General features: G+C 45.3%; 1 protein-coding gene across 3 annotated transcripts in view; it reads right to left on the minus strand.

The window, feature by feature from the left end:
* Positions 1-943: 943 nt before the first annotated feature.
* The window catches only part of TBX5 (T-box transcription factor 5), a 474,913-nt gene continuing 449,825 nt past the window's right edge, over positions 944-26,031 (minus strand). For 2 of the 3 annotated variants that reach the window (XM_086944743.1, XM_086944741.1), the window contains exon 9: positions 944-2,329. In XM_086944743.1, coding sequence (XP_086800869.1) covers positions 1,752-2,329 — 578 coding nt within the window. In that variant the 3' untranslated portion in view covers positions 944-1,751. The remainder of the gene's footprint in view (positions 2,330-26,031) is intronic. The other variant, XM_086944742.1, reaches the window with a different exon arrangement.

Here is a 26,031-nt window from a genome sequence, read left to right on the forward strand (position 1 = left end):
GTGAAATAGTCGAAGAGGATGATTCATTTGTGAGGATGACTGGGCCACCTGAAGTCTAGAATGAAGAGGTGGGTCTCTTTAATTTAAGATGGCCACTTTCCAATCTAATGTGTAACAGTATAAAGAAGGTACCCTAAACCTGCCCCATTTCTACTGCCCCTACCATAGCCCCCACCACTCAGCTTTTGCCAGGGACGCCCCATCATCAACTCCCTGGGGCAATGCTGTTGTCCTGCAGTGGTACTCCCCCACCCACCCATTACCTTTACTTTGTCTTATTTTGCAGGGGGATGCTCGCCTTTTTCTGGTGGTAGCTGGCCTGCCCTTGAGCAGCACTGCTTTCCTGTCAGCAGAAAGCCCTTCAGGGAGATGTTTTTCTGTCCACTCTCACCCTTGATTTCTGTCGGCACCATCTTTACAGTGTCACGTAGTACCATTCAGACACAACTGTTTTAGATATTGTAGTATTTTTTGGTAGCAGCTTTTATCAGTAGCGGTCGGTGGTGGGAGTAGCTGCTGGTGTGGTGACGTGGGGAGGGGTGGCAGGGTGGGGGGTAGTAATCTATGGATTACGGAGTATAACAGGTAAGTAAACATATAAATAAATAAAACGAATTTCGTTGCGTGTACTGCATCCCCAAATGCGATGCAGTGCACGCAATGACATTCGTTTTATTTATTTATATGCTTACTTACCTGTAATCCTCTGCAATCCATAGTCCACTACCCCCCACCCTGCCTCTCCCCCTTCCCACGCCCCAGCCCGGCAGCTACTCCCACCGCCAACCGCTACTGGCTTTTAGAAATTCTATCTTCTACCGTTTTTTTCCTAACTGCAAACCATTTATGTTGTCAAAAGGGTATAGAAGTCAGAGCTGTGTCTTGGCAGCCATGCAACTGCTGGGTTCTCGATACAACAACCAAGATGTAGGGGACATCCTGAATTACTCCATAAGATGTATCACGTAGGCTACTACTTATTGCATCAGTGTCTTGTATAATATTGCGAAGGACAGACATAACTGGATCCATGGCTTTGTAAAGTGTCATCGTGGATATATAGCGTGGAATTGAATTTTTCTTTTTACATATGATTTAATATCTGCTCAGTGCATCATTTATGGAAAAAATGGATGATCATGTTCTTAAAACCGACCGTCCTAATTCTAAGCAAGTGAGCAATTTCTATGTAAATTGATAGACATTTCAAATATTATATCATCTGTACTTGTGTTCGCTGAACCCCAATCTGTTTTTTCCATGTTCACGGATACAGCAGAAAAAAATATATTATATTTTATTTTAAACACTGTTAACACTGATGGTAATATCCAACTTTACTTTTCCACACGCTGCCTGTGTAGGGTTGGGGAAAGAAGGGGACAGTTTGGGGCTCTGAGTAAGGAATTGGGAGGAGGAAGATTATCGTGATAAAACGAAGCAAGTCACAAAGAAAGTAATTCTACCCATGACTAGCAGTTTTTTGGGAGATGGATAGACCAAAGCATCCAAATACGCAATCAGTTGTTAAAATGTGTAGTCTGTCTGTTTTTCCTCTTCCACAATCAGAAGTAAGCTCACCGAACTCAAATAACTGTCTCTTGGGTGTTGCACTTTTTTAAAATTAAACTGCACTGGTTCAAAGAAGCCCAGTTACTGGAATTCAGCCTTTCTTCTTCTGACAGCATCAATCATATTGTTATGTTTATTTATTTGTCTGCTCCTGTACAGTCTATCACTTCTCGAGCATGTTAGCTATTCTCGTTCCACTCTGGTACCATAGTAACACCATGAACAGTATGATACTGGTGTGGGGAAAGGGTTCTTGGTACTCCATAGACAAATTCGCCTGGCTGTAAGGAATTGGGTGTCTGGATACTAGTCTGAGGACCACAGTGCCGGATGATAGGCTGATGGGCAACAGGAGGCTGGTGCTGGTACATGCTATGACTGTCGCCAATTTGTGAGGATGAGTGAGTTGCCACACCAGCTAGTCTTGGCATGAGGGACCCCGATGTGAAGTGAGCAGAGAAATGCTGATAAGGCAGTCGGTCCATAGGCTGCATGGCAGTGACAGTGCAGCTACTGTATGAAGGCACACTTGACCAGCTGTTGCAACTTATGTCCTCCAGACTTGGCACCGTGTCAGTGGCAGATGTGGATGAAGCATACATGCAGGCTTGTCTCTGGGCAGATTCAGATCTGTATGAGGAGCTCACTCCCTGAGACTGTGGATAGCCAGATCGATAGAAAGGGTCTTCCTCAGTTGGAGATGTATCCATGTAGGATTTCTTGTACGTATGTTCAGTGGGGGAACACTCTTCATCACCTAGGAGCAAATATAAAAAAAGAAGGCAAATATGAAATCTTTTTTTCACAATTTTTCCTCATATATATATATCACTAGTTACTGTATAGTTGTGCTGAAAGGTAAACACCAGACATTTTGAAATATACACAAATTCAGTGAATACTATGAGAAAGATAGCAACGGAAAATGTAATCCAACATCTCCAAAACATTCACCAATACATCCTCCTCAGCATCATTTTAAACTATTGTTTAGCTTATTACAAATTAGGCTGTATATTAGAAAAAATTACTTTTCATCAGTAAGTTGCAAATTGATTACATTTTTATTCACAAATAAGATTTTGTCATGCTTTTGGGAACTACGGTCTTTATTTAAGGATGTAGTGTTTATGACATACAGAGGGTCTTAATGATTTGATGAGGATGGGATCTAGGTGCTAGGCCCATAAGCTGTTTCAGCACAGTAAATTCAGTGGAGACACAGAATTTACCCTATCTCCTCTTGAATCCTACAAACTATATTAAAAAAATGTGGGTCATCATAAATAAGTATCAGGTCTCACAGCAATGGCAATTATGTTCCTAGCATACATTGTACGATAATTGTAGCGGCAAAAACTAATTATGCACAATATATATAGCTTATTTTTAGGTCGAGTCTGGGCAGCGCAAGTGCTGCTCTGAGAGCTATGCTTTATTGGAGTATGCACTTGAAGGCCCGCCCACTCTCTGCCTATATTTGTCATTGGCTTGTGTCCTTGTCCTTCGTAAATGCTGGCTTCATTATTAGGCTTGTTAGTCCCTCAGTGCCACCTTGTCTTCATTTGTAACCTCCCATGAAGACTGACCCTTTTACTTCGGCTGGAACACGCTACGTCTTCGTTAGTCTGTAAGAACGATTTTATTTAATGAGTTTCTCTTACTGCAGGAGGGTCTCTTGTGTGCAGTTGTGAACCCCGGCTTGTATATTTAACTCTTAGCAAATAGGTAGCTCTTCAAGGGCCATGGGACACAGAAGAGGGCAACTCAGCGATGCCTGCAAGCATTGGGAATCCGTAAGGTCTTGCTTTTGCTATTGACATTTCAACCCCTTCACTGTGTTTGTTAACCAACGGACATTGCGAGCACTAACTCCATAGTTCTGCGCATATCTTTTGGCCGACGTGGCCCTGCCCACTCTGCTAAACTGCTGCACCGCGGCAGAATTGCCGCCGCAGTTAAGCGGTTAAATGACAAGGCCTTTTATTTATGTTTTAAAAACCAAAACATAAATGAAATGCATTGTCATTTACAATGCCAATAGCTCAAACTCACGTACATGCGAGACCTTTTGCATTGCAGATGCTGGTTGGATACTGCACTGGGTCCTGTTTTTGATAGGTCTCAATTAAATCTGCTATTATTGAACCATTGATCAGTGTTTAAACCCTTTGCAAGAATCATTGCAAGTTAATCTAAGATTGAGTCTGAACTTTGTACTCTTTGTAAAACAAGGAGTCAGGATCTTAAACCTGTTTTTATAGTGTGGCCTGTAATGTTAACTCTTAGGCACACACATCTACGTATAGTATTTCTTTGTCACAACATTAGTGACTCATCAAGCATACTTTTTTTATAGAACACTCTAAAAGCATTTGATTGTAATTTTTCCACATTTTGTAAAGATTTTGAGTGGATTCTTAGGGCACATTTGATTGATCAGGTGTTGTGGTATTTTGGTCATGTACATTTGTTACTGAGATCAACAATAAACGTTAATAAGTGGAACTGAACGTAAAGCCCACCTAATGATGCTAGCTACAGAGACCTCTACTCAGATTGGATTTGAGGATTAGAAACTATCCTTTACAATTAGGCATGCTGAGTATATTAATATTTAACCCCTAATAAATAGAGGAATTTACCCACAGATGACTTCCTTCCACACTACAACAAAAATGGCACGCTCACTTGGCTGTTGCACTAAATATCTAATTCTCACTGAAGAGTTTAGCCTACTCATTCTGAATTTCACCACCTTGGCATGTCTCACAAAACTGTACTTAGGCGTTGCATGACATAAAAGCATCTCTGTCCCATATGGTTCAGAACTGTGTATATTGCAAGCAAGGCCAGAACAGGCTGCTTTAAAAATATTACCGTACATTTTTTACTCCATATCAGAGAGGTTGAAGGGATGTCCTTCTCCTGTGCTCCACCAATTTATGATGGTTCGCTAGTCTCTGTGGCACCCATTTCCAGAACATTCCTTTACATTTTTTTAAATTAATTTGGCAAGAAAAAAAAAAGAAAAATCTTGCCATTCTCTCATGTGCTTCCCCAGGCATTTAACAACGCCTTCTTTCAGTGCATAAGACTGGCCTATCAGTTCTTGACAGATGACTTAGAGCCTGATTTAGATCTTGGCAGACAGGTTACTCCATCACAACATTGACGTATAACCCATCTGGCGAAATATAAATTGCATAGAATATTATGGGATTTATATTTCGGTGAACAGAATATCCGTCACCGTAGTGACCGAGTAACACGTTTGCCAAGATCTAAATCAGGCCTTTAGGCAAAGGTTGGATTATTTGCTTAGGAAAGTTTTATCCAGTTAGTTGTTGGCCTTTTGTACTGACACTTATTAGAGTTAAATCAACAGCAGTCCTAATGCTAAGATAAAGGAGGTGCCTGTACTAAGTATACTAATACCTGCACTTCTGGTTACTTCTTACGAAGCTCTGGTCGAGATATATCCTCATTACATCATACGTTCTATACCGCCGACAAAAGTATTGTATCTATTACATCGACCTAACCACTACACCACAAGGTAAGTCTAGGAAAGTAGATGTGGAGTTAAGAATACTAAATATATTAAATTTACCTTTACAGTGTAGTGGATGCAATATTTGTCGACCTTGATACAGTGACATACAGTCTTAGTCCAAATACGTTTGCTTTCTCTGGTACTGTACAGCTTTTTCAGATTCTGTGCAGCTTTGAATGTACTAGAGAGACTGCTTCTGGTCTGGAATCTCATAGGACAGAGCAGTTTTGGACTTGGACTGTTGATTATTGTGCTTCCTGGGTCCAGAGTGTGTTCTCAGAAACACCTGAAAAGTCCATTCCAAGCAGTGGTACTTACAAAGAATTCTTCAATGTCTTTAGAGGAAAAGGAGACTGAAGGTCCTTTGGAATTCATACAGCTACTTGGAAAAGAGAATCACTGGTGCACTGAATTATTGCTCATGCTGTCACATGGTTCGTCATGTCCTGCACATTTTTTATGCTTAAGAGAACTGATAAATACAAAAATCCATTTACCCCAAACAAACAAATTCGTTGGTCTGTATGCAGTGAATCCAGCACTTTGTAAAAAGCATGTACGTAATATGCCCATGTTGATGTTGAGTGTCAAACTACCACTCCGAAGAAAGCTAGGGTAATTACTGATTAAACAAATGCATAAATTGATGGCAAGCCAGAATACCCTACTACAGAGTTGCATAATTTTCAGAAACGAAAAGACAAAGAAGGATGTAGACTTGATTCCTTTATTCTTACCTGCTCTTCACCCCAGCTGGTGCTGGGAGTGGTTGCTCTCTGATCAAACAATTATTATTCAGTCCCTTCAGTATTTATGGTTTTATGTACAACATGCATTACTCTAAATGATAAACCATTATTTTGCCCGAGTTGTTACTTATATTCCTTTCTTTTTTCCTTAATTCTGCAACTGTTTTACAGTGCATCGCTGACACTAGTTCAGGCAGAGCTTTATTTCAGTTTTTTTCTCAAGCGTAGCTATCACTCCGAAGAAGTCTCTAGGCACAAGTTAGTTTTAGGATGAAGGGTAAAAAGCCAAGTTTTTAAGTCTTTCCTGATCATTAGCAACATGGGCTGGGAGCGGAAATCCAACAGGATCTAATTCCACAGTGTGGCATCTTGTATGTTGACGCTCATCCTCCCGTTTTCCTGTAGTTACAGAGGGGTACTTTGAAAGTGGCATTATAGCAACATCTGAGATTCCGTACAAGGACATATTTCTTGAATTTGTCCTGGGGGAACTTAGGGTTTGTGTCATAATAAATTATAAATATACACGATGCTTTGGAAAGGATTCTATTTCCACTGGTAGCCAATGTAATTAGATGTAACTGGAGCCAGTCACAACACGTTTAAGATAAAAGATTGTTCTCAATAATGCATTTTGAACCTTTTGTAGGTAAGTAATTGATTTCAAAGGAAGGCATAGGTAAGCAGATTTGCCATAATCTACAAGTGATTGTACAAATGGTGTGGCGATCATAATTTTGTGGGTAATTGAAAAAGAAGCATGAAGCATCACAAAACACATATTTATTGAAAACTGGTTTTAGTGATCTTTGTAATCCGATGCTCTGTATTTTGGTCTGGATGCAGTATGACTCCCAAATTCTGAACAGAGCAAACTGGGCACAGATAGTTTCCAAGTTGTTTGGGCCATAATGCAGTACCCTAGTGATTGATTTTAGTTCATACGGGCATGACCTCAGATTTAACCTGATTTCAATCCATATAGTTTTGTGTCATCCAGTATAGCGGTCAGACCTATTGAAGGATTAAATGTATCCTCACTCAAGCTGATAATTTGATTGTAGTCCGCATAGAAATAAGCAGTTACATTATACTAAGGAGGCTGGTGAGAGATTGCACTAATATTGAATTGCAGCGGTGAGAGCACAGATCCCTCTGCTACTCCCCATTGTAGGGCGGTGGTAGAGGAGAAGGGACCCTTCTCCAGTATTAGGGGTGTCTTTCATAGATTCACATGCTTGAATATTCCCCGTCGTCGAAGTGGGAGTCCCACGGTACATAAAATAGCAATAACATATGCATGTATACATGAAAAATATCATAAATAAAAATATACATACATATAATGTACCATAGAACATAATAGGCCCCTTGAAAAGCCTAAGGGAGAACTCACTTTAGTAGCATATTAGTGTCATTATATGTAGGTTCACATTCCAGCCAATCAGGCTGTAGCCTCCTCTAGAACCTTCTCCTCAGATGCCCAAGTCCTCAGATTTTCTACCGCACGTCGCGTGAAGGGAGTCTCCCTGAGCTCTGCTCAGTTTTCTTCAACTCCAGCTGTTTGTTTCTTCAGAAAATGTCTTCAAATAGGAAATCTTTATTTAACTTCTTCGATGCTGGTGACAAAGCCAGCTCGTCATGGGCGTTACCTGCGCTGCGCGCATGACGAGCTGGCTTTGTCACGTAACCCGCGATTTTCAAATTTCAGCGCACAGCGGGAAAACCCGCTAGTGCGCATGCGGTTAAAGCCTTCCCTTCTTGTGTTCAACTGCGCCTTTTCCATGAGGATCCACACAGTAAATGCATTTACTGTCTCTACCCAGACCACAAGGTGAAAAACTGTTAGTACTCTTGCACTTTTCCTCCCAAGACTCAGAGGGATAGAGAGGCCCGTCTCCTTCTGTGGCTACAGAAGTTGAAGACTTCAGAGTCTGTGGTTTCTGAAGTAGAAAGTTTGTCATCTGGTGTTTCAAAATCCTCTCAGAAGCGTGGGTCTGAAACTGAGGTTCCATCTCCTTTTCTGAAGAAAAGTAGACTGTTGGAATCCTCCAGGATTGTTTCCCCACAGGATTCGCTTCAGGGCACGTCTACGGGACCTGGTTCTTTGACATCTGCGCCCAAAGCCTTCCCTTCCACTTTTAAATCTGACATTTGCTCGTCGAGGGGCTCATCGACGCGTCCGTCGACATCTTCAGCGACGACGAAGTCGATGACGACATGTACTATGTCAACCAGTACTGCGTCGACGACGATCGCCTCGTCGACGACAGCCCAGGAAGTGAGACCCATTACTTTTATTGTGAAGATCTCGCCGACGAGTGTCAGATGAATACCGTCGACGAAGAAGTCATCGTCGACGCTTCCATCGTCGACGCGAACCCCGTCGACGAAGATCAAGTCATCTTCTAAAAGCAGCTCGTCGACAGGCCCATCATCGTCGAGGACCGTCTCGTCGTCGGCTCCTCCGTTGACGACCATCATATCATCGTCGACGACTTCGTCGACGGCTGTCATCCCGTCGACCTCTACATCATCGTCGACGAGTAAGGCTCCAATCGTCGACGAAGAAAAAGCCTTCAATTTCAGCATCGATTACATCTAAGGCGACGACGCAGACGCCTCAGGTTGGTTCTAAGACTGCTGCAGTTACGTCAACGGGCTCGTTGACGTCTCATCAACCTTTGGCCACAGCTGCCACTTTTACAGTGGTTACTGCTTCTTCTTTGAGGACAGTACCTCTCATTAAACTAAGTCCAGTGAGAAGTGGAACTCGTCTTCCAGACCAATTGTTTCAGTCTGGGGGGGTAGAATCCGGAAACGATTCAGAGGTGGAACAACTATTCGGACAGGCATCTAGTCCATCTGATTTGCACATTAAGTGCCAGGAGTATAGTGATGAGGGTGACGAAGAGGAAAACGTTGAAGATGGGAACAAATTATTTCCTGTTGAGGAATCAGAACCAGTTACTTCGGAGCCGGTTACGCAAATACCATTATCTTTGGTCATGAATCTGCAGCACATGCTAGATGACTGTAACCGCAGGTTCCCTCCATCTACACCTGCCTCTCCACTATCACAACTTCCTCCACAGCCTCAACCTCAACTTCCTCAAGCACCTGCACCTGTTCCACCCGCGTCACCGGGGGGTACTCGTCCTGACACCGACAACGAGGATCCTGATCCTCGCAACACTGATGACGACGACAATGACGTCGATATGAATGAGTGGGACAATTACAGGGCTCAAACACCTTCCACTCCACCCACCTCACCTCTTGCATCGCCTCCAGTGGACATTGCAAATTTCCATAATTTGATGGTCCGTGCTGCAAAGCGTTTTCATCTCACTGTCGAAAAACAAAAACATGAAAGTGAATGCTTCTTGTATGATTTTAAGGACCTTTGACAAAGGCAATCCCACACAATACCAATCATTGACTTTATTTGGCAGGAGGGCCTTAAGTTTATGGAACATCCAAATTCGGTACCTGCAGTCTTGCCCAGATTAGACAAGAAATATAAGGCTCTGGCGTCTGCCCCGGCCTTTTTGGTGTCACAACCAAAAGCAGATTCGGTTATAACTCAAGCAGCAAAGAAAAGATCCCGCAATCCTGCTACACCGCTCACATCTCCTCCTGATCAGGAAGGCCGCAAGTTGGACTCTATAGGCAAAAAGTTTACAACAATGGCGGCTACTTCTAATACCTTGGCTATTTTGGGCCATTACGACCGCCAGATGTGGTCCGAGATTGCCGCACTGATTCCTCAAATACCCGAGGCCATCCGTGCAGAAGCGCAGGACATTATTCAGGAGGGAGAGATAATTTCATCCGAAATTATTGAATGCGTGCTTGACATTTCCTCCACGGGCTTTCGTCAATTGGCTGGGGCTGCAGTCTTGAGGCGTCAAGGCTGGTTGTAGTCTACCACCTTCCGTCCAGAGGTATAAGCAAAAGCCCTGGACTTGCCGTACGACGGGGAGTCATTGTTTGGCAAGCATGTAGATGATGCCCTTGAGGCGATAAAAAAGGACACCGACACTGCAAAGTCCTTAGCTACCCTCCAGTACAAGAAACGGCCCTTTCGGGGGACACGAGGTAGAGGCGGAGGCTCCTCTACTTTTCAAGGATCAGGTCAATATCGTTCGTACAACTCCTACAACGATAACCGGCAGAGGGGTTCCTACCAATCCCAGAATCGTCAGTCCTCCACCAGACCATACCAACGAAAAACAACATATAGAGGTGGCTCAAACAATAAAAAGCAGCGACAGTCTCAGTTCCTTTCTTCTGCCGACTGTAAATCTTGGAGGTCGCATCTCAAGGTACTTTTGAAAATGGTCCGAAATCACCTCCGACCAATGGGTCCTGGACGTTATCTCCAAAGGACATACCCTGGAGTTTACAAAATTCCTTCCCACTCGTTCACCTTCGGGGCCACCCTCTCCCCACCTCAAAGAACTTTTGGCCCAGGTAAAATTGATGATCAAAAAAGGAGCCATCGAGGTAGTGCCGCAAGGTCAACGCGGCAAGGGGTTTTATTCCCGGTTCGTGTTAGTCAAGAAAAAGTCGGGAGAATGGCGTCCAATTTTGGATTTACGGGCCCTGAACAAATGTATCATTTCGAAAAATTTTCAGATGTTAACTCTGCTTCAAATTTTGAAATATCTCAATCCAGGGGAATTCTTTTCAACGATCGACCTCCAAGACGCATATTTCCATGTGCCAATTCACCCCAGACACAGGAAGTATCTACGCTTCACAGTCGGACAGCTGCACTTCCAATTCAAAGTCCTACCATTCGGCCTTCGATCAGCGCCGAGGGTCTTTACCAAGATCTTGGCCCCGGTAGCTGCCTCCCTGCGTCTGCAAGGCGTCCAATTTTATCCATACCTGGACGACTGCCTTATCAAGGCCAAGACTTTTCAACTGACGGAGCAGCACACTCAGCTCTGCGTCTCGCTTTTCCAAACCTTGGGGTTTTCAATCAATTGCCAGAAGTCACACTTTCATCCGTCGCAAAGGCGAGATTTTCTCGGAGCCTCGCTAGATTCTCGGCGGGGGAAAGTGTTCGTTTCCAAAGAAAGACAGGACCGCATGGTAAAGATGGTGCAATTCCTACAGTCAAAACTGTATGTTTCTGTTCGAATGTTCAAATCATTCCTTGGCATGACTTCCTCGTGCATCCAAATTATCCCCAAATGCAGATTGCACATGAGGACTCTACAGGAGGAATTAGACAAACAGTGGAAACAGGTGTCAGGGTCATTCGAGGACAAAGTCCTTCTAACACCTCGCATCCAAAAAGCGCTGGAGTGGTGGGCTCACCCTCCAAACATATCTGCGGGCCGTTCATTCCAAGACGAAACTCCGACTCTGACGCTTACAACAGACGCGTCTCTCGAGGGATGGGGTGCGCATCTCGACAGCATGTCTGTAAAAGGAAAGTGGACGGCGACCCAACGTACTTGGCATATCAATCGCCTGGAACTCTTGGTGATTTTCCTGGCCCTGAAGTCCTTCCAGAGGTTAGTGCAGGGACACACTCTGTTAGTGAGGACAGACAACACCACCAGCATGCACTACCTCAACAAGCAGGGCGGCACAAGGTCTCTCCTGCTTTCACAACTGGCACAAGAAATATGGGATTGGGCGATTCAACATCAAATCCATCTCACAGCCATCCATGTGCCGGGTGTGGCCAATGTTCTGGCGGACTCACTCAGCCGGGCGTCGTCAGACAATCACGAGTGGGAACTCAACCAACCAACCGTCGATTTCATCTTCCGGTGGTGGGGCCAGCCGCAGATGGATCTTTTCGCGACTGCTACCAACAGGAAATGCCAGCGCTTTGCAAGTCGGCATCCCCACAGAGAGTCGAGCGGAAATGCATTTTTGATCAATTGGTCGAACGACTTCATCTACGCTTTTCCTCCACTTCCTCTAATTCCTCGCCTGTTACACAGGATGAGGTTTCAACCTTGCCGCATCATCCTGATTGCACCCAAATGGCCGAGGCGCCCATGGTTCATGGACCTGCTCCTATTTTCACAGTCCGACCCGATACCACTTCATCCTCTACCTCACCTCCTCACGATGAAGCAGGGACAAATCTGTCACCCGGATCCCGCATACCTCCAACTCCATGCCTGGAACCTGAATACAATGAATTTGCACGTCTAAATATCGATGAGGACTGCAGAGAGGTGTTAGCGAGCGCTTGAGCTCCATCCACCATTAAGACCTATCAATTAAAGTGGAAACGTTTCTGTGTCTGGTGCTGCACTAAAGATTTGGACCCCATGACTGCAAAACCTGAACAGATCTTGCCTTTCTTTTTATCCCTGGCGAGATCAGGACTTTCACACTCAACTCTTAAAGTGTTTCTGGCGGCGATTTCCCGCTTCCGTCATGATGGTTCTACATCTCTATGTTCCTCGAGAATCGTTAAGCAATTTTACAAGGGCCTTTTTAGGATGTTTCGACCTATCCGTCGCCCTCCACCAGCTTGGCGCTTAAATTTGGTCTTGTCTCAACTGCTTCTACCTCCATTTGAGCCTATCCACTCTGCAAGTCTAAAATTTCTCACATGGAAAGTTGCTCTTTTGCTCGCCTTGACATCCTCAAGGCATGTCCGTGACATCCAGGCATTTACCATACAGCCTCCTTTTCTACAATTCTCCAATGAGGCTGCGACATTGCGAACTAATCCTAAGTTCATCCCGAAGGTTCCCAGTGACTTTCATCTCAACAAACCCGTAATCCTGAAGACTTTCTTTCCTGCTCCGCAAACTCCAGCTGAGCGGTCATTACACTCATTGGATGTGAAACGTTGTCTCAAATTTTACATTAGGCGAACTGCAATTGTCAGAAAGTCAGATCAATTGTTTGTGGCGTATGGCCCAATTTGCAAAGGAAAACCTGTTACCAAACAGACCATAACCAGATGGATATCTTCTACCATATCCTTTTGCCACCAACGGGCTGGGAAGCCCCTTCCTGCTCCAGTTCGTGCTCACTCAACTAGAGCGGTGTCTACTTCTGCTGACCTTTTTGCGGGGGTACCCCTGAGGCAGATCTGCAGAGCTGCTACTTGGTCGAGCAGCCATACTTTTACAAAACACTACTGCCTGCAATCAACAGACGCCGCGGATGCGGCAGTAGGTCAAGCGGTGCTGCGGAATCTTTTCTAATAAAGGTGAGACTCTGTTGCTACCCGCCTCAAGTCATAAAGCTTTTTTCTAATAATATTTTAATGTTCATTGCATTTTGACTGATATGTTTACCTTACTTGCTTTGGTATATCACCTTTATGACTTATGTGATGATTTACTGCTTTCTACTCTTATTCAAGCATGTGAATCTATGAAAGACACCCCTAATACTGGAGAAGAACAAAAGTTACTTACCTGTAAACTGTGGTTCTCCAGTATTGGTTTCTTTCATAGATTCACATGCGACCCTCCCATCCTCCCCTCAGAGGCTCTCTTCTCCTCAGGCACTTTTACTTACTTTGTGCTACGAAAATCTGAGGACTTGGACTTCTGAGGAGAAGGTTCTAGAGGAGGCTACAGCCTGATTGCCTGGAATGTGAACCTACACATAATTACACTAATATGCTACTAAAGTGAGTTCTCCCCTAGGCTTTTCAATGGGCCTATTATGTTCTATGGTACTTTTAAAATTTACAATTTTATTACATTGTATGTATGTATATTTTTATTTATGATATTTTTCATGTATACATGCATATGTTATTGATATTTTATGTACCGTGGGACTCCAACTTCGACGACGGGGAATATTCAAGCATGTGAATCTATGAAAGACACCAATACTGGAGAACCACAGTTTACAGGTAAGTAACTTTTGTTCATTTGTACCTGGTGAGTTCTGTGAGTAATAAAGGAGTGTACCCATGCCAGGCCTTTTTCTTTTATATGGAAGATTTTGAGATTTTGAAGGATGATATAGTGATCAATAGCAACAAAAATGTTGGTTAAGTGCAGGACTATCTTAACTCTTGAACTTCTGTTATCCGCAATAATTCTGAGATTATCAGTTACTGAAGTTATAACAGGTTTTGTTCCAAAACCAGGACGGAATCCTGCCTCCAGAATGTTAAGCTTACAGTTGTCTTATAACCATTTTTCTCCAGTATTAGGGTGTCTTTCACAGATTCACATGCTTGAATATTCCCCGTCGTCAAAGTGGGAGTCCCACAGTAAATAAAATAGCAATAAAATACCAATAACATATGTATGTAACTACATAACACATGAAATAGTAGTAGTAAATACATAATAAAGGCTCAAAAACCAATTCCTACATAGGAATACATGATAGAGAGAAAAAACACCTGTAACATATTCCTGTCATTATGTTAGTCCAAACTACAGCCAATCAGGCGCCAGCACCCTTCCAGAACCTTCTCCTCAGAGCTCAGACCATTAGATTTTCTACCGCACTGCGTGTGAAGGGAGTCTCCCTGAGCTCTGCTCAGTTTTCTCTACTTCTTCAAGTTTTCCAGTCTTCTCAACATGTCTTCAAGTAAGAAGTCTTTATTTAGACCTTGCTCTTCTTTTCGGAAACTGCGTCTTTACTATGAGGACTCCCACAAAAAGTGCATTTATTCCCTTTATCCCGACCATGAAGTTGGTAGCTGTAAGTTTTGCAGAACTTTCTCCACTAAAACCCTTAAGGACAGAGAAGGCCGTCTCCTCATTTGGCTCCAACGTCTTAAGGATAAGGATTCGGCATTGTCCGATGCAGAAAGTTTGCAGTCTGGACCTTCTCATGCAGCCTCCAAGCGTAGTAGTGTGCAGGATATGCCTTCACCCTTTCTAAAAAGGAAGAAACTTTCCATGTCTGTGGCTCCTGCAGTGTCTTCACCACCTCCTACTACCGCTACGCCCATGAGACCTGGCTCTCAGGCATCTTCTGCTGCCTCCCATCATGTTTCTGCTCCAAAACATGTTTTTTCGTCGACGGGAGCGTCGACGATCGTCCCGACGACGAGATCAGCTGTCTCCGGACCGTCCACGGCGACAGTGACGACGACATCAGCCTCCGGATCGTTGACGACGGCTACGTCGACGTCGTCCATGCCAACTAAGGTATCACTCAGCTTCAAGACGGTCTCGTCAACGATACCTATTGCCTCGGCGTCGACGAAGAAATCTGCTTTGTCGTAGCAAAATCATCGTCGACGAAAGCTCACAAGAAGTCTTCTTTGTCGACGGTCCCGTCGACGAGGGCTCCGTCGACTTTGACTCCGTCGACGTTGGCTTCATCATCGTCGACGACCTTATCGTCTACAATGGTTCCGTCGACAGCTGCTCCGTTGACGGCGGATTTCTCTACAACGACTTCGTCGACGCCTCTACCAGCGTCGTTGTCGGCACCGTCGACGACACCGTCGACGGTGGTTCCTTCATCGTTTCCCTCATTACCTTTGGTGCCTTTATCTTCCACTGGGTCTGGCTCTTCCACTGCCAACCCCTTGCACCATCGTCGTCAACAGCCAGTTGACCAACTATCTGTTCCAGATCCACAGCCTCCCTCACCCATGATCGCCACCGGCTCTGAGCCAGATTCCGAATCTGATAATGATGTGAATGAATCTTTCCAAGTGGCACGCAGTCCATCGGATTTGGTTATTAAGTGCCAAGATTACGGTGATTATAATGATGAGGACGACAACCAGTATTCTCAAGCAGAAGAACGCTCTATACAAGTTCCTACTCCGATATTGCATTGCCGCTCATCTCAAATCTCCAACATAAGTTGGATGACTACAACCGGCGTTTCCTGCCTTCTCCGCAGGGTACGCCTATGCCTCATGTGCCTGCGACTGCGGCGGCTCCTGTCCCTGTTCCGCCACCTTTGCCACCAACGCCTTCACCACAGGTCCAGACGTCAGTGAAGATCCACACTACTGAGTACCCTGTTGATGATGATGACGTCGCTCCCAAACAGGAAGATGGTGAAGTCCATGATGATGATGATGACGCAGCCACCCACATGGCTGAGTGGGATGACTACCAAATCCAGACGCCTTCCCCTCCCCTGGTAGAGCCCGGGGATTCGCCTCCGGTGGACATTACGAGTTTCCATCAGCTGGTGGATAGAGCGGCCCAACGTTTCAAATTGCCTAGAGTCCAGAGGGAGGAGGACTGTTTCCTCTATGATTTTAAAAATCAGCCATTCAAACAAGTCCACACTATACCCATCATAGACTTTATATGGGCTGAAGGGGTGAAGCTCATGCAAACACCAAATTCACTGCCGGCTCAACTGCCTCACTTTGAGAAAAAATACAAGGCGCCCGTAGGATCTTCAGCGTGCGTTGTCGCTCATCCAAAGCCCGACTCAGTGGTCACTCAAGCTGCACAATGTTGTTCCCGTAATCTGGCATCGCCAATTTCAGCTCCTCCAGATAGGGAGGGTCGGCGCCTTGACGCTATTGGATGCAAGTTCTCCACTATGGCATCCACTACGGCGAGGGCGGCTAATGCTTTAGCCATCTTAGGACGCTACAACTGCCAGATATGGTCGGACTTGTGTGCCCTGGTAAACCTCATCCTTGACACTTCCAAGGCTGAAGCTTTACAAATCCTGCAGGACGGAGAGAGGACATTGGAGGAAATCATTGATTGTGCAGTTGACATTGCGTGTACTGGCTTTCTTCAGCTTGCTGGTGCAGCGGTCTTACGAAGGCAGGGCTGGTTACGGTCCACCTCTTCCTGCCAAGAAGTTCAATCCAAGATCCTGGATATGCCATACGACGGTGAGTCGCTTTTTGGAGCGCACATAGACGAGGCTTTGCAGGCCATTAAAAAAGACACTGACACTGCTCGCTCATTGGGGACTTCACAGTTTCAGAAGCAGCCATTTCGGGGTGCTCGTGGACGCGGCACCTCCTCAACTTTTCGTGGAGGAAACTCTCAATACCGCTCCTACCATCAAGGTAACCAACGTTACTCTTCCAACCAATAGCAGTCCTCCCGACAGCAGTCGTCAAAATCCTACAGGGGTAAATCCTCATATAGAGGATCCACTCTCAAACGTCAATGACTTTTGTATCCCCCCCAGCATTGAAGCTCGAATATCTCTGTTGTTTTCTCAGTTGTCCTCCATCACCTCAGACCGCTGGGTTCTGGACATTGTCAAAAAGGGCCATGCTCTAGAGTTCATCAAGGTTCCTCCTCCCACTCCACCGTCTGGCCCGCCTCCTCCCCACCTCAAGGAGCTTTTCCATCAAGTTTGTCTTCTAATTCAGAAAGGTGCCGTTGAAGTGGTTCCCAAGTCTCAGAGAGGAAAGGGTTTCTATTCCCGTTTTTTCCTAATACTCAAGAAGGCGGGAGATTGGCGACCATTCTGGATTAGCGAGTGCTCAACAGGTACCTCAAGAGGCAATCATTCCGCATGCTTACACTGGTAGAGATCCTGCGTCTTCTCTACATGGGCGACTTCATGACAGCCATCGACCTACAGGATGCCTACTTCCATTTTCCGATTCTTCAAAAGCATTGGAAGTACTTGCGCTTCCAGGTGGGATGGAGAGACATCCAGTTCAAGGTGTTGCCTTTCGGCCTCCGATCCGCCTCTCGTGTCTTCACGAAAGTATTGGCTCCAGTGGTGGCTTACTTGCGTCTCCGAGGCGTCCAAATCTTTCCATATCTGGACGACTGCCTCCTCAAGTCACAGTCTCGCAAGCAGCTGTTTGAACACACCCGTCTTTGTCAGGACGTGTTTCGATCTCTCGGCCTAACCATCAATGCCGACAAGTCTCAGGTCAAACCGGCTCAAAGCAGGAATTTTCTGGGAGCAACATTGGACACAGTGCTTTCAAAGGCATTCGTGTCTCAAGAGCGTCAACAAAAGATCCTTCGCTTGGTGTCTCTGATTCGGCAAGACTGTCCGTTTCTGTCCGGATCTTGAAGTCATTTCTGAGGATGGCATCGTCTTGTATTGCACTGATCCCAAATTGCAGACTTCAGACTCGCCCCATTCAGGAGGAATTGGACGTACAGTGGCATCAGGTCTCCGGTTCTTTCAAGGACCTCGTGAGTGTCACCGCTCGCATGAGAGCAGCTCTCCAATGGTGGGCGCAACCGTCCAACCTTGCGACAGGAACTTCTTTTCTCTCCACTACTCTAGAACTCATGCTCACAACAGATGCCTCATTAGAAGGCTGGGGTGCTCACCTTCAAGGCCTTTCCATCAAAGGCAAATGGTCTCCGCTTCATCGTTCCTGGCACATCAACAGGCTGAAGCTGATGGCAATTTTTCTGGCACTCAATTTGTTCCTTCCTGTGATTCAAGGGGAATCAGTGCTCATTCAGACGGACAATATCACCAGTATGCACTATGTCAACAAGCAGGGCGGAACCAGGTCTCCACTCTTGTCTCAGCTGGCTCAGTCGTTCTGGGATTGGGCAATCTGTCATCAAGTTTCCCTGACGGCTGTGCATCTGCCGGGCGTCTCGAACATCCTAGCGGATTCAATCAGCAGGTCCACGTCATCGACCCGCGAGTGGGAGTTACATCAGCCGACTCTCGACCTCGTTTTTCAACTATGGGGTCGTCCGTCTCTGGTACTCTTTGCAACACCGGAGAACCGGAAATGCCCATCTTGCGCAAGTTGGCATCCCCACCATGGGTCGTGCGGGAATGCCCTTTTGATGAATTGGTGCGATCTATTTGCCTGCGCTTTTCCTCCGATCCCGTTGGTGCCTCGTGTCTGTGAAAGATGCGGAGGCAGCCCTGCCACATTCTCCTGATCGCCCCCAGATGGGCCCGTCAGGCATGGTTCTCGGAGTTGCTCCTTCTGTCCCAGTGTGAGCCCATCCTCCTTCATCCTCGACTGGACCTCCTGACGATGGAAAAGTGTCAAATTAGCCATCCGAACCCCTCCTCTCTACAATTGTCGGCCTGGAACCTGAGCACCTTGAATTTGCGCATTTAAATATCTCGCCAGAATGCCGAGACATTTTCGCTCAGGCCAGGGCTCTGTCTACCATTAAGACTTACAAGCTCAAATGGAAGAGGTTCTGCCATTGGTGTGTGGCTATGAATGTCCATCCTATCCATTCCACTCTGGAGCAGCTACTTCCGTTCTTTCTGGACCAGGCTCAATCTGGGCTTGCTCATGCTACTTTGAGAGTTTTCTTGGCGGCAATCTCTCATTTCCGGCAGGATGGCTCCTCCTCTCTCTGCTCTTCCAGAGTCATTTGTCAGTTTTTCAAAGGACTGTTAGGGAAGTTCCCACCGCTTTGGCGTCCTCCTCCCACTTGGCATCTCAATGTCGTCTTAGCCCAACTAATGAAGGCGCCATTCGAGCCTATCCATAGGGCGGACTTAAAGTTTCTGACCTGGAAGGTAGCCCTTCTCCTTGCTCTGACATCATCTTGTCGCGTGAGTCATCTTAACGCTTTCACTGTTAAACCTCCTTTTCTTCAATTCAAACCTGACTGTGTGGTGCTTCGCACCAACCAAACTTTCCTGCCGAAAGTGCCTACGGATTTCCATCTAAACGAGCCTGTTTTCTTAAAAACTTTCTTTGCGGATCCTCAATCTCCGGTAGAGCAACGATTGCACTCTTTGGACATCAAACAATGTCTTAAATTTTACATCAGCAGGACTGCCCCTTTTCGCAGGTCCGATCAACTGTTCATTGCCTACGGACGCATGCGTAAAGGGCACCCTGTTACCAAGCCAACTATTGCACGTTGGATTTCTTCAGTCATTGTCTTCTACCATCAGCAGGCCAGCAAGCCTCTACAATCTACAGTGAGGGCTCATTCCACGAGGGCGATGTCATCCTCTACCGCCCTGTTTGCTGGTGTGCCGCTTCATCAGATCTGCTGAGCAGCTACGTGGTCCAACTGGCACACGATCAGGAAGCACTACTGCTTGGATGCCATCAACGAGGCGGATACAGCAGTGGGACAGGCTGTCCTTCGTCATCTATTTAACTAAGGTGAGCCTCTGTCTTCCCTTCTCCGCTATGTTTTTTTATGATTGCTATCAGTACTTACATGACTGTATTATTACTGTCTCTTTGGTTTTCTCCATGCTGTTACATAGCAATCGGACCTCTTCAGATGTTACTGCTCTCTATTCTATTCAAGTATGTGAATCTATGAAAGACACCCTAACACTGGAGAAGAACAATTGTTACTTACCTGTAAACAGGTGGTTCTCCAGGATTAGTGTCTTTCATAGATTCACATGGACCCACCCTCCTCCCCTCAGAGGCTCGCTTCTCCTCATCAACTCTTTTTTCACTCTTGTGCTACGAAAATCTGAGGGTCTGAGCTCTGAGGAGAAGGTTCTGGAAGGGTGCTGGCACCTGATTGGCTGTAGTTTGGACTAACATAATGACAGGAATATGTTACAAGTGTTTTTTCTCTCTATCATGTATTCCTATGTAGGAATTGGTTTTTGAGCCTTTATTATGTATTTACTACTACTATTTTATGTGTTATGTATTTTCATACATATGTTATTGGTATGTTATTGCTATTTTATCTACCGTGGGACTCCCACTTGGACGATGGGGAATATTCAAGCATGTGAATCTATGATAGACACCAATACTGGAGAACCACCTGTTTACAAGTAAGTAACAATTGTTCTTTCTGAGAATTTAGTGATGTGTGTCAGTAGATATATGGGAGAGGTGTTAATGATTTGTCTACACGCCTGACCGTTTGCTAGTTGTTAAGTGTTTGATGCACTAATCCTCTGATATAGGGAAGAAATTGAGGAGTGCATTTTCTTATTTAACATTGCAAAAGATTAAACCCCATTATTGAATCTTAGTGAAAAATGGCCACTAAGCTGTTCTTGTGTAATGCAAATTTTTACCTTAGAACAACTGGACAGTGAGGCTACTAAACCCTGTGTTGAAATAAGATCCATATTGCTGACTGAATGGATTGGATAGAAAGGCAGTCACCATACGTGTGAGTTATTTTTAGCTTGAAGAATCTTATTGGATTAGACATTTCTACTCATGTTTCTGACAAGATGGGTATATATGTGCATCTGTCTAAGGTAAGTAAATTCTGTCTGATGGTTATAGAGTTCCGCAATCTTCTTTCAAGATTTTTAAGTAATTTTTTTCTCTTTTTCCTTGAGCCTATGTGTACTATAAGTTGGTATCACATATCTTGCCATCAACATTCTTGATTATTTTCCAAATTTGCCATATTAGTCAGATAATTGAATGCATTGTTAAAAGCAGTTCATGCTTCTGGTTTTCAATAGTGCCTAGATGTTTTAGTCCATTGCGAGTCAACTTCAATTTTACTGGCATTGAGAATTTCAATTTTACCATAGAGTGGTCTGACCAGAGTAGGGCAGTGGTAGAACGAAATTCAGTGTTCTTAGAGCATGTTACAAAAAGGATATGGATGTGTTCGGCCACATTGGTGGGGACATTAGCCAATAGTGCTAGGTATAGTTAGGTAAGACAGTTCAGATTTATTTTATGTTGAAGGGACCACTAAGCGATATTGTCCAAATCTTTGTCACCGAGGACCTAAAGTTTTGAAAGAGCAATTTGGCTTGCACGATTAGTCCTTCCACCCAAAGATAATAATCTGAGCCGGTCTGGTGGGGACGGTAAATTATTATGCAGTGTAATTGGTGTTTATACTTGAGTCCAATAGAAAGAAGCAGTGTTTCAGTTGTGATAGGTTAGGCCAACTCTGTCACCCCAACTACTACTCCGGTCACCCCTGATTTCTTTGGTCCATCATCAGCATGCATGCACTGTCTGCAAGACCTGCTGTAATCAATACCACCGCTTTCTTCCCGCCTCCTATTTACCATTGGCTCACTTCAGTACTGATTTTCCTTGCTGCCTCCTAACTTGTTGCACTTGCAGATACGTTACTTCCCTGCAAGGCTTAGGTGCACCGGCCAATTACAGTTTCCTTACGCTGTCTCTCTTCATACGTTGTGTGGGGCCCAGAGACCCCAAGGGGTGACAGTGCTCACTATAAAAATGATGATCGGTTGATACTTTTTTCAGAACATCCCTCTTGCCGGGGCATTTTATGGCGAGCTGAAGACACTTATGATCATACTGACATGGGCACAGAGGCAGCTGAGAGTGAACTGTGGAAAGTTACACTTGCCATACCACATATTGGCTTCGGGCACCCAACTTGGAGTTCTGATACCTGATTGCCCAGGCCCAATTTGTACATCATTGGATATGTAACCGCAGGCATGCACCTGACTGCATGAGAAGGGACGATTAGCCTCATACCAGATGGCCCTATACTAGAAGACTGTTTGATCTCATGGAGAAAGAAATACAGTAAAGAGTACAACATGGGCATGGGTCAGATTGGCAGCAATATGTGACATGACAGTGCCTTTCTCACCCCCACCCCCATTCTGCACAACTGACAGTTCCTGAGTGAGCCAGAACGTACAATGATATCATAGCTAACAAGGTGACAGATATTGAAAATGGGTGACCTATTTACAAAGAAAGTTATAATCTATGTCAGAAATTTATGGGAGACCACACTGACACCTTAGAAAACACATTGACATGCCATAAGCAATGACATTTAGCTAAATGCTATTTCCCATGTACAACAGAGTAATGGGAGAGATGGTGATGGATCATACACATAGTCGATCTCATTGGTCGCAGGACCTGGAGGTGGAGCTCGCAGAGGCTCAATAGAGCTTCTCTTCCCAATAAACTAAAGGGATCTACTTCTACATTCTGCGCACCAGTCAGTCTGTCCAAAGGTGGCTTCAGTGATGGCACCCATTGCTGGCATTGTTCCAACCCAAATGCTTATTGTATACATCTGAGATGGCATCCCAAGGTATCAGAATTGTGTGGGGATGTGGGGCAGCACTGCATGCGATGACTGGAGGTGAGGTTACACTGGACCAGGGTCTGACTGGGACAGAAAATAGGCGTGGGCACCAAAATATAAGTGGCCCCCTTTAGGGTATCAAATAGCTAAGAAAGTGGCCCACATTTGCAAATCAGGTCATTTTTAAAATTGTATGGACGCACTGTATAAGTGATTTGCAAGGTATGGGATGCTGCATATACTTCTGTTTGCTGCAAGCAATGCTTGTTTTAATATCAGATAACGCAACAGTATAAAAAAGCCCAGTAGGCCATAAAACAAACCCAGACCCTGACCTATCAGACCAGACCACCAGGCAGTGCCTGATTGCCCTGCAGGCCAATACTACACTGTTCTGGACCCCCTGTTGGCAATAATAGTTAAATCCATTTCCAAAGCAAATAGAAAGAATGTTGAGACTGCCCAAATATTAGGAAAGCAGATTGAGGCAATGACATGGGACAGGAGTCATACCCCACATCTTAAAGAGTGGCTCACAGTGTGGGAAGAAGTGATTCCTAAGCCCATTAAAGATTGCACACTATGCTCCTCCTATCGGCCCATATCCTTGCTATACGTCAGCGCTATCTCTTCACAGGCATACAGGCCCCTCGCCTAAATCCAGGCATACAGGACATTGTAGACCCTGACCAGGTCAAGCTCACACCAGAGAAAGACTGCAATGACAATACTAAGTGACTGCTACAACTCATAGATAAAGCAACCCGCTGTCTAGTAACAGCGCTCCTCATGTCATTTGATGCAGAGACAGCATTTCACCAAGTGCACTGTACATTTCTCCGGCATGTACTGGACACAATGGGTTTGTGTTAACCATTTAAAAAATGTGTGTGGTGTGGTGTAGTTATGCTAGCCCAACTGCCCAGGTTAGAGTCAACAGCATGACTTCACCGACCTTTGCCATGGTCAGAGTCTTACGCCAGGGGTGTCTTCTCTCCCAGCTCTTTTTTGCTTTGTATATGGAGCCACTTTCCGAAAGGATAAGGGCAGACAAGCAGACAAGAGGCATCACTAAGCAGGCAGGAACACAGAATGGGGAAATGGTTGTTGAAACTGCTATTTTTTAATTGTTTTAATGATTGCATCCACAATTGCTGCTAAAACTTTTTAAAACGTTTTACTAAAGCGTACCTTGCACTTAAAAATACTTTCCACTCGTGTGTAGCGTTGGACACTCCCTCCCTTCGGCAGTGCCTTCGCGCTTATTCGTTAGTCCTCAGCCAAGCAGAGCCTAGCCCGGGAAGAGCTTGCTGAGCCCCCGAGGCGTTTAATGATCGCCGCAGCGCAGATGCGCAGCAAATGTGCTCAGTGGGTGCATCACTGGCGCGCCTAAGGCAAGCCCATCTGCTCCCGTCTCTGCCAGGACGTCTCCAGGAGCCAGGGACCCTGCCGCATCTGAGGTACAAAGACTAGCCTACTCGCATGAAGCATTACTCGCCCTACAAGGCATGGGCTCATGTGGGAACCATGGTTGGGCCCCAGAGGATTGCCCCATCCTCTGTGAATAATGTACGTTTGGGATTACCCCTCCTGGACACCCCAAACCCTCAGTTCCTAGGGCTCGGACATATACTATCCTGAGAATCAACTGTCACTCCGTGACTAAACACAACGCTGAGGTGTTCGACCTTCTTCAGGATAAGTCACCTGAGGTCCTCTTTCTACCGGAAACTTGGCTTTCCGGGGCCTCTGTGACTGTACCAGCATTAGCCCATCCCCACAGGATATGCAATGTGCAGCCTAAATAGAACAGGGGAGAGTAGGTGGTACTGCGTTTATCTATAAAGCAGTCCACTTGTGCAGCCTTATCCCCCAAGACATTCCGGGCTGTGAGAGTGCGTTCTTCAAAATCGCACTGAATGCAAACTTTACTTTCTCTGGGCTACTCATATACTGCCCACCAGGTCCATCGAAAACTTTTAGAGAAACCCTGGTGAATACGATTACGGTACTATCACTCCAGACAGCCAATTTCAATGTTATTGGTGTTCTGAACCTTCATTTAGAGATGCTGGAATCCACGGATATTTTAAGTTTACTTGGGGACTTGGTGGCATGCCAATTGACTAAACTGGTCCCGGGCTCTACGCATATCGCTGGGCATCTCCTCGACCCGATCTATTCAAACCTCCAGTCCTTGGAAGTTCAAGCACCCCTCCCTATGATCTGGACAGATCACTTTCTTATTTTAATGCGGCTAACGTTAACCGGTCCTAAACACCGGTCAAACCAGCACCCTTCATTGGAACTGCCTTGGCACAAACTCAACCAGGCGACTTTCCTTACAGCCTTGAGCATACTGCCGCTAGACAAATCCACAAACATGGAAGAGGCCGATGCGCTCTTTCAAAGGTGGGTAACCCAAGCACTGGACACTTGTATCCCATTCAAACTCACCCACTCTAAAAGTGCCCGGGCAAATGCCTGGGCCAATGAGGACCTGAACTTAGCCAGGAAGAATTGTAAGGTTCTGGAAAGAGCTTGGAGGCGTTCATATGATTCCCAGGCTAAACTGCAGTACAGATCAGCAATTAAGGCATACCACCAACTGGTGCATAAAACTAGGGCAGCCCACTACTCCAGCCTGATCATTACAACTAATAACCGTAGCAAGACCATATTCTCCCTTTTGAAGGATTTGGGGCCATGTGTAGGTAATCTACATTTACCCATTCTAAAATACCAAATTTTACCGATTCGGTATTTCAGAATCGGTAAATGGTATGTAGATAAAAATTTTACCGAATTGGTAATATTCGGTATTACCGAATCGGTAATAGGGGGAACATTTTCAAGGGTGTTACATTGTCACCCTGTTGCACCCCTGAATAGTGTATGAGTGCACATGTGGCACACATACATGCCCTAAGGGCATGTATGTCTGTCACATGGCACTTTTAAAAAAGCAAATAATTGCTTTTTTAAAGGTATTCAGTATTCACCACCAACTTGTAGTTGGTGGTAATGGAACTGACGGTCATGGAACAACTGCGGACAGCCTAGGATGCCAGCATAACCTCAGCTCTGGGTCTGTTGGACCTGAGTGCGCCATTCGACATGGTTTCCCATGAAATCCTGCTTCTCCGTTTGGAGGAGATAGGGGTCAGCAACGAAGCCTTTTCGTGGTTTTCATCCTTTTTGGCTGAGTGGACTTTCCAAGTTAAAACTCCCCTTTTCACCTCCCGTGTTCATCCACTCCGTTGTGGGGTTCCACAGGGATATGCATTGAGCCCCA

This window comes from Lissotriton vulgaris, chromosome 11 (genome assembly GCF_964263255.1).
Source record: "Lissotriton vulgaris chromosome 11, aLisVul1.2, whole genome shotgun sequence".
In the NCBI taxonomy this organism is placed as follows: Eukaryota; Metazoa; Chordata; class Amphibia; order Caudata; family Salamandridae; genus Lissotriton; species Lissotriton vulgaris.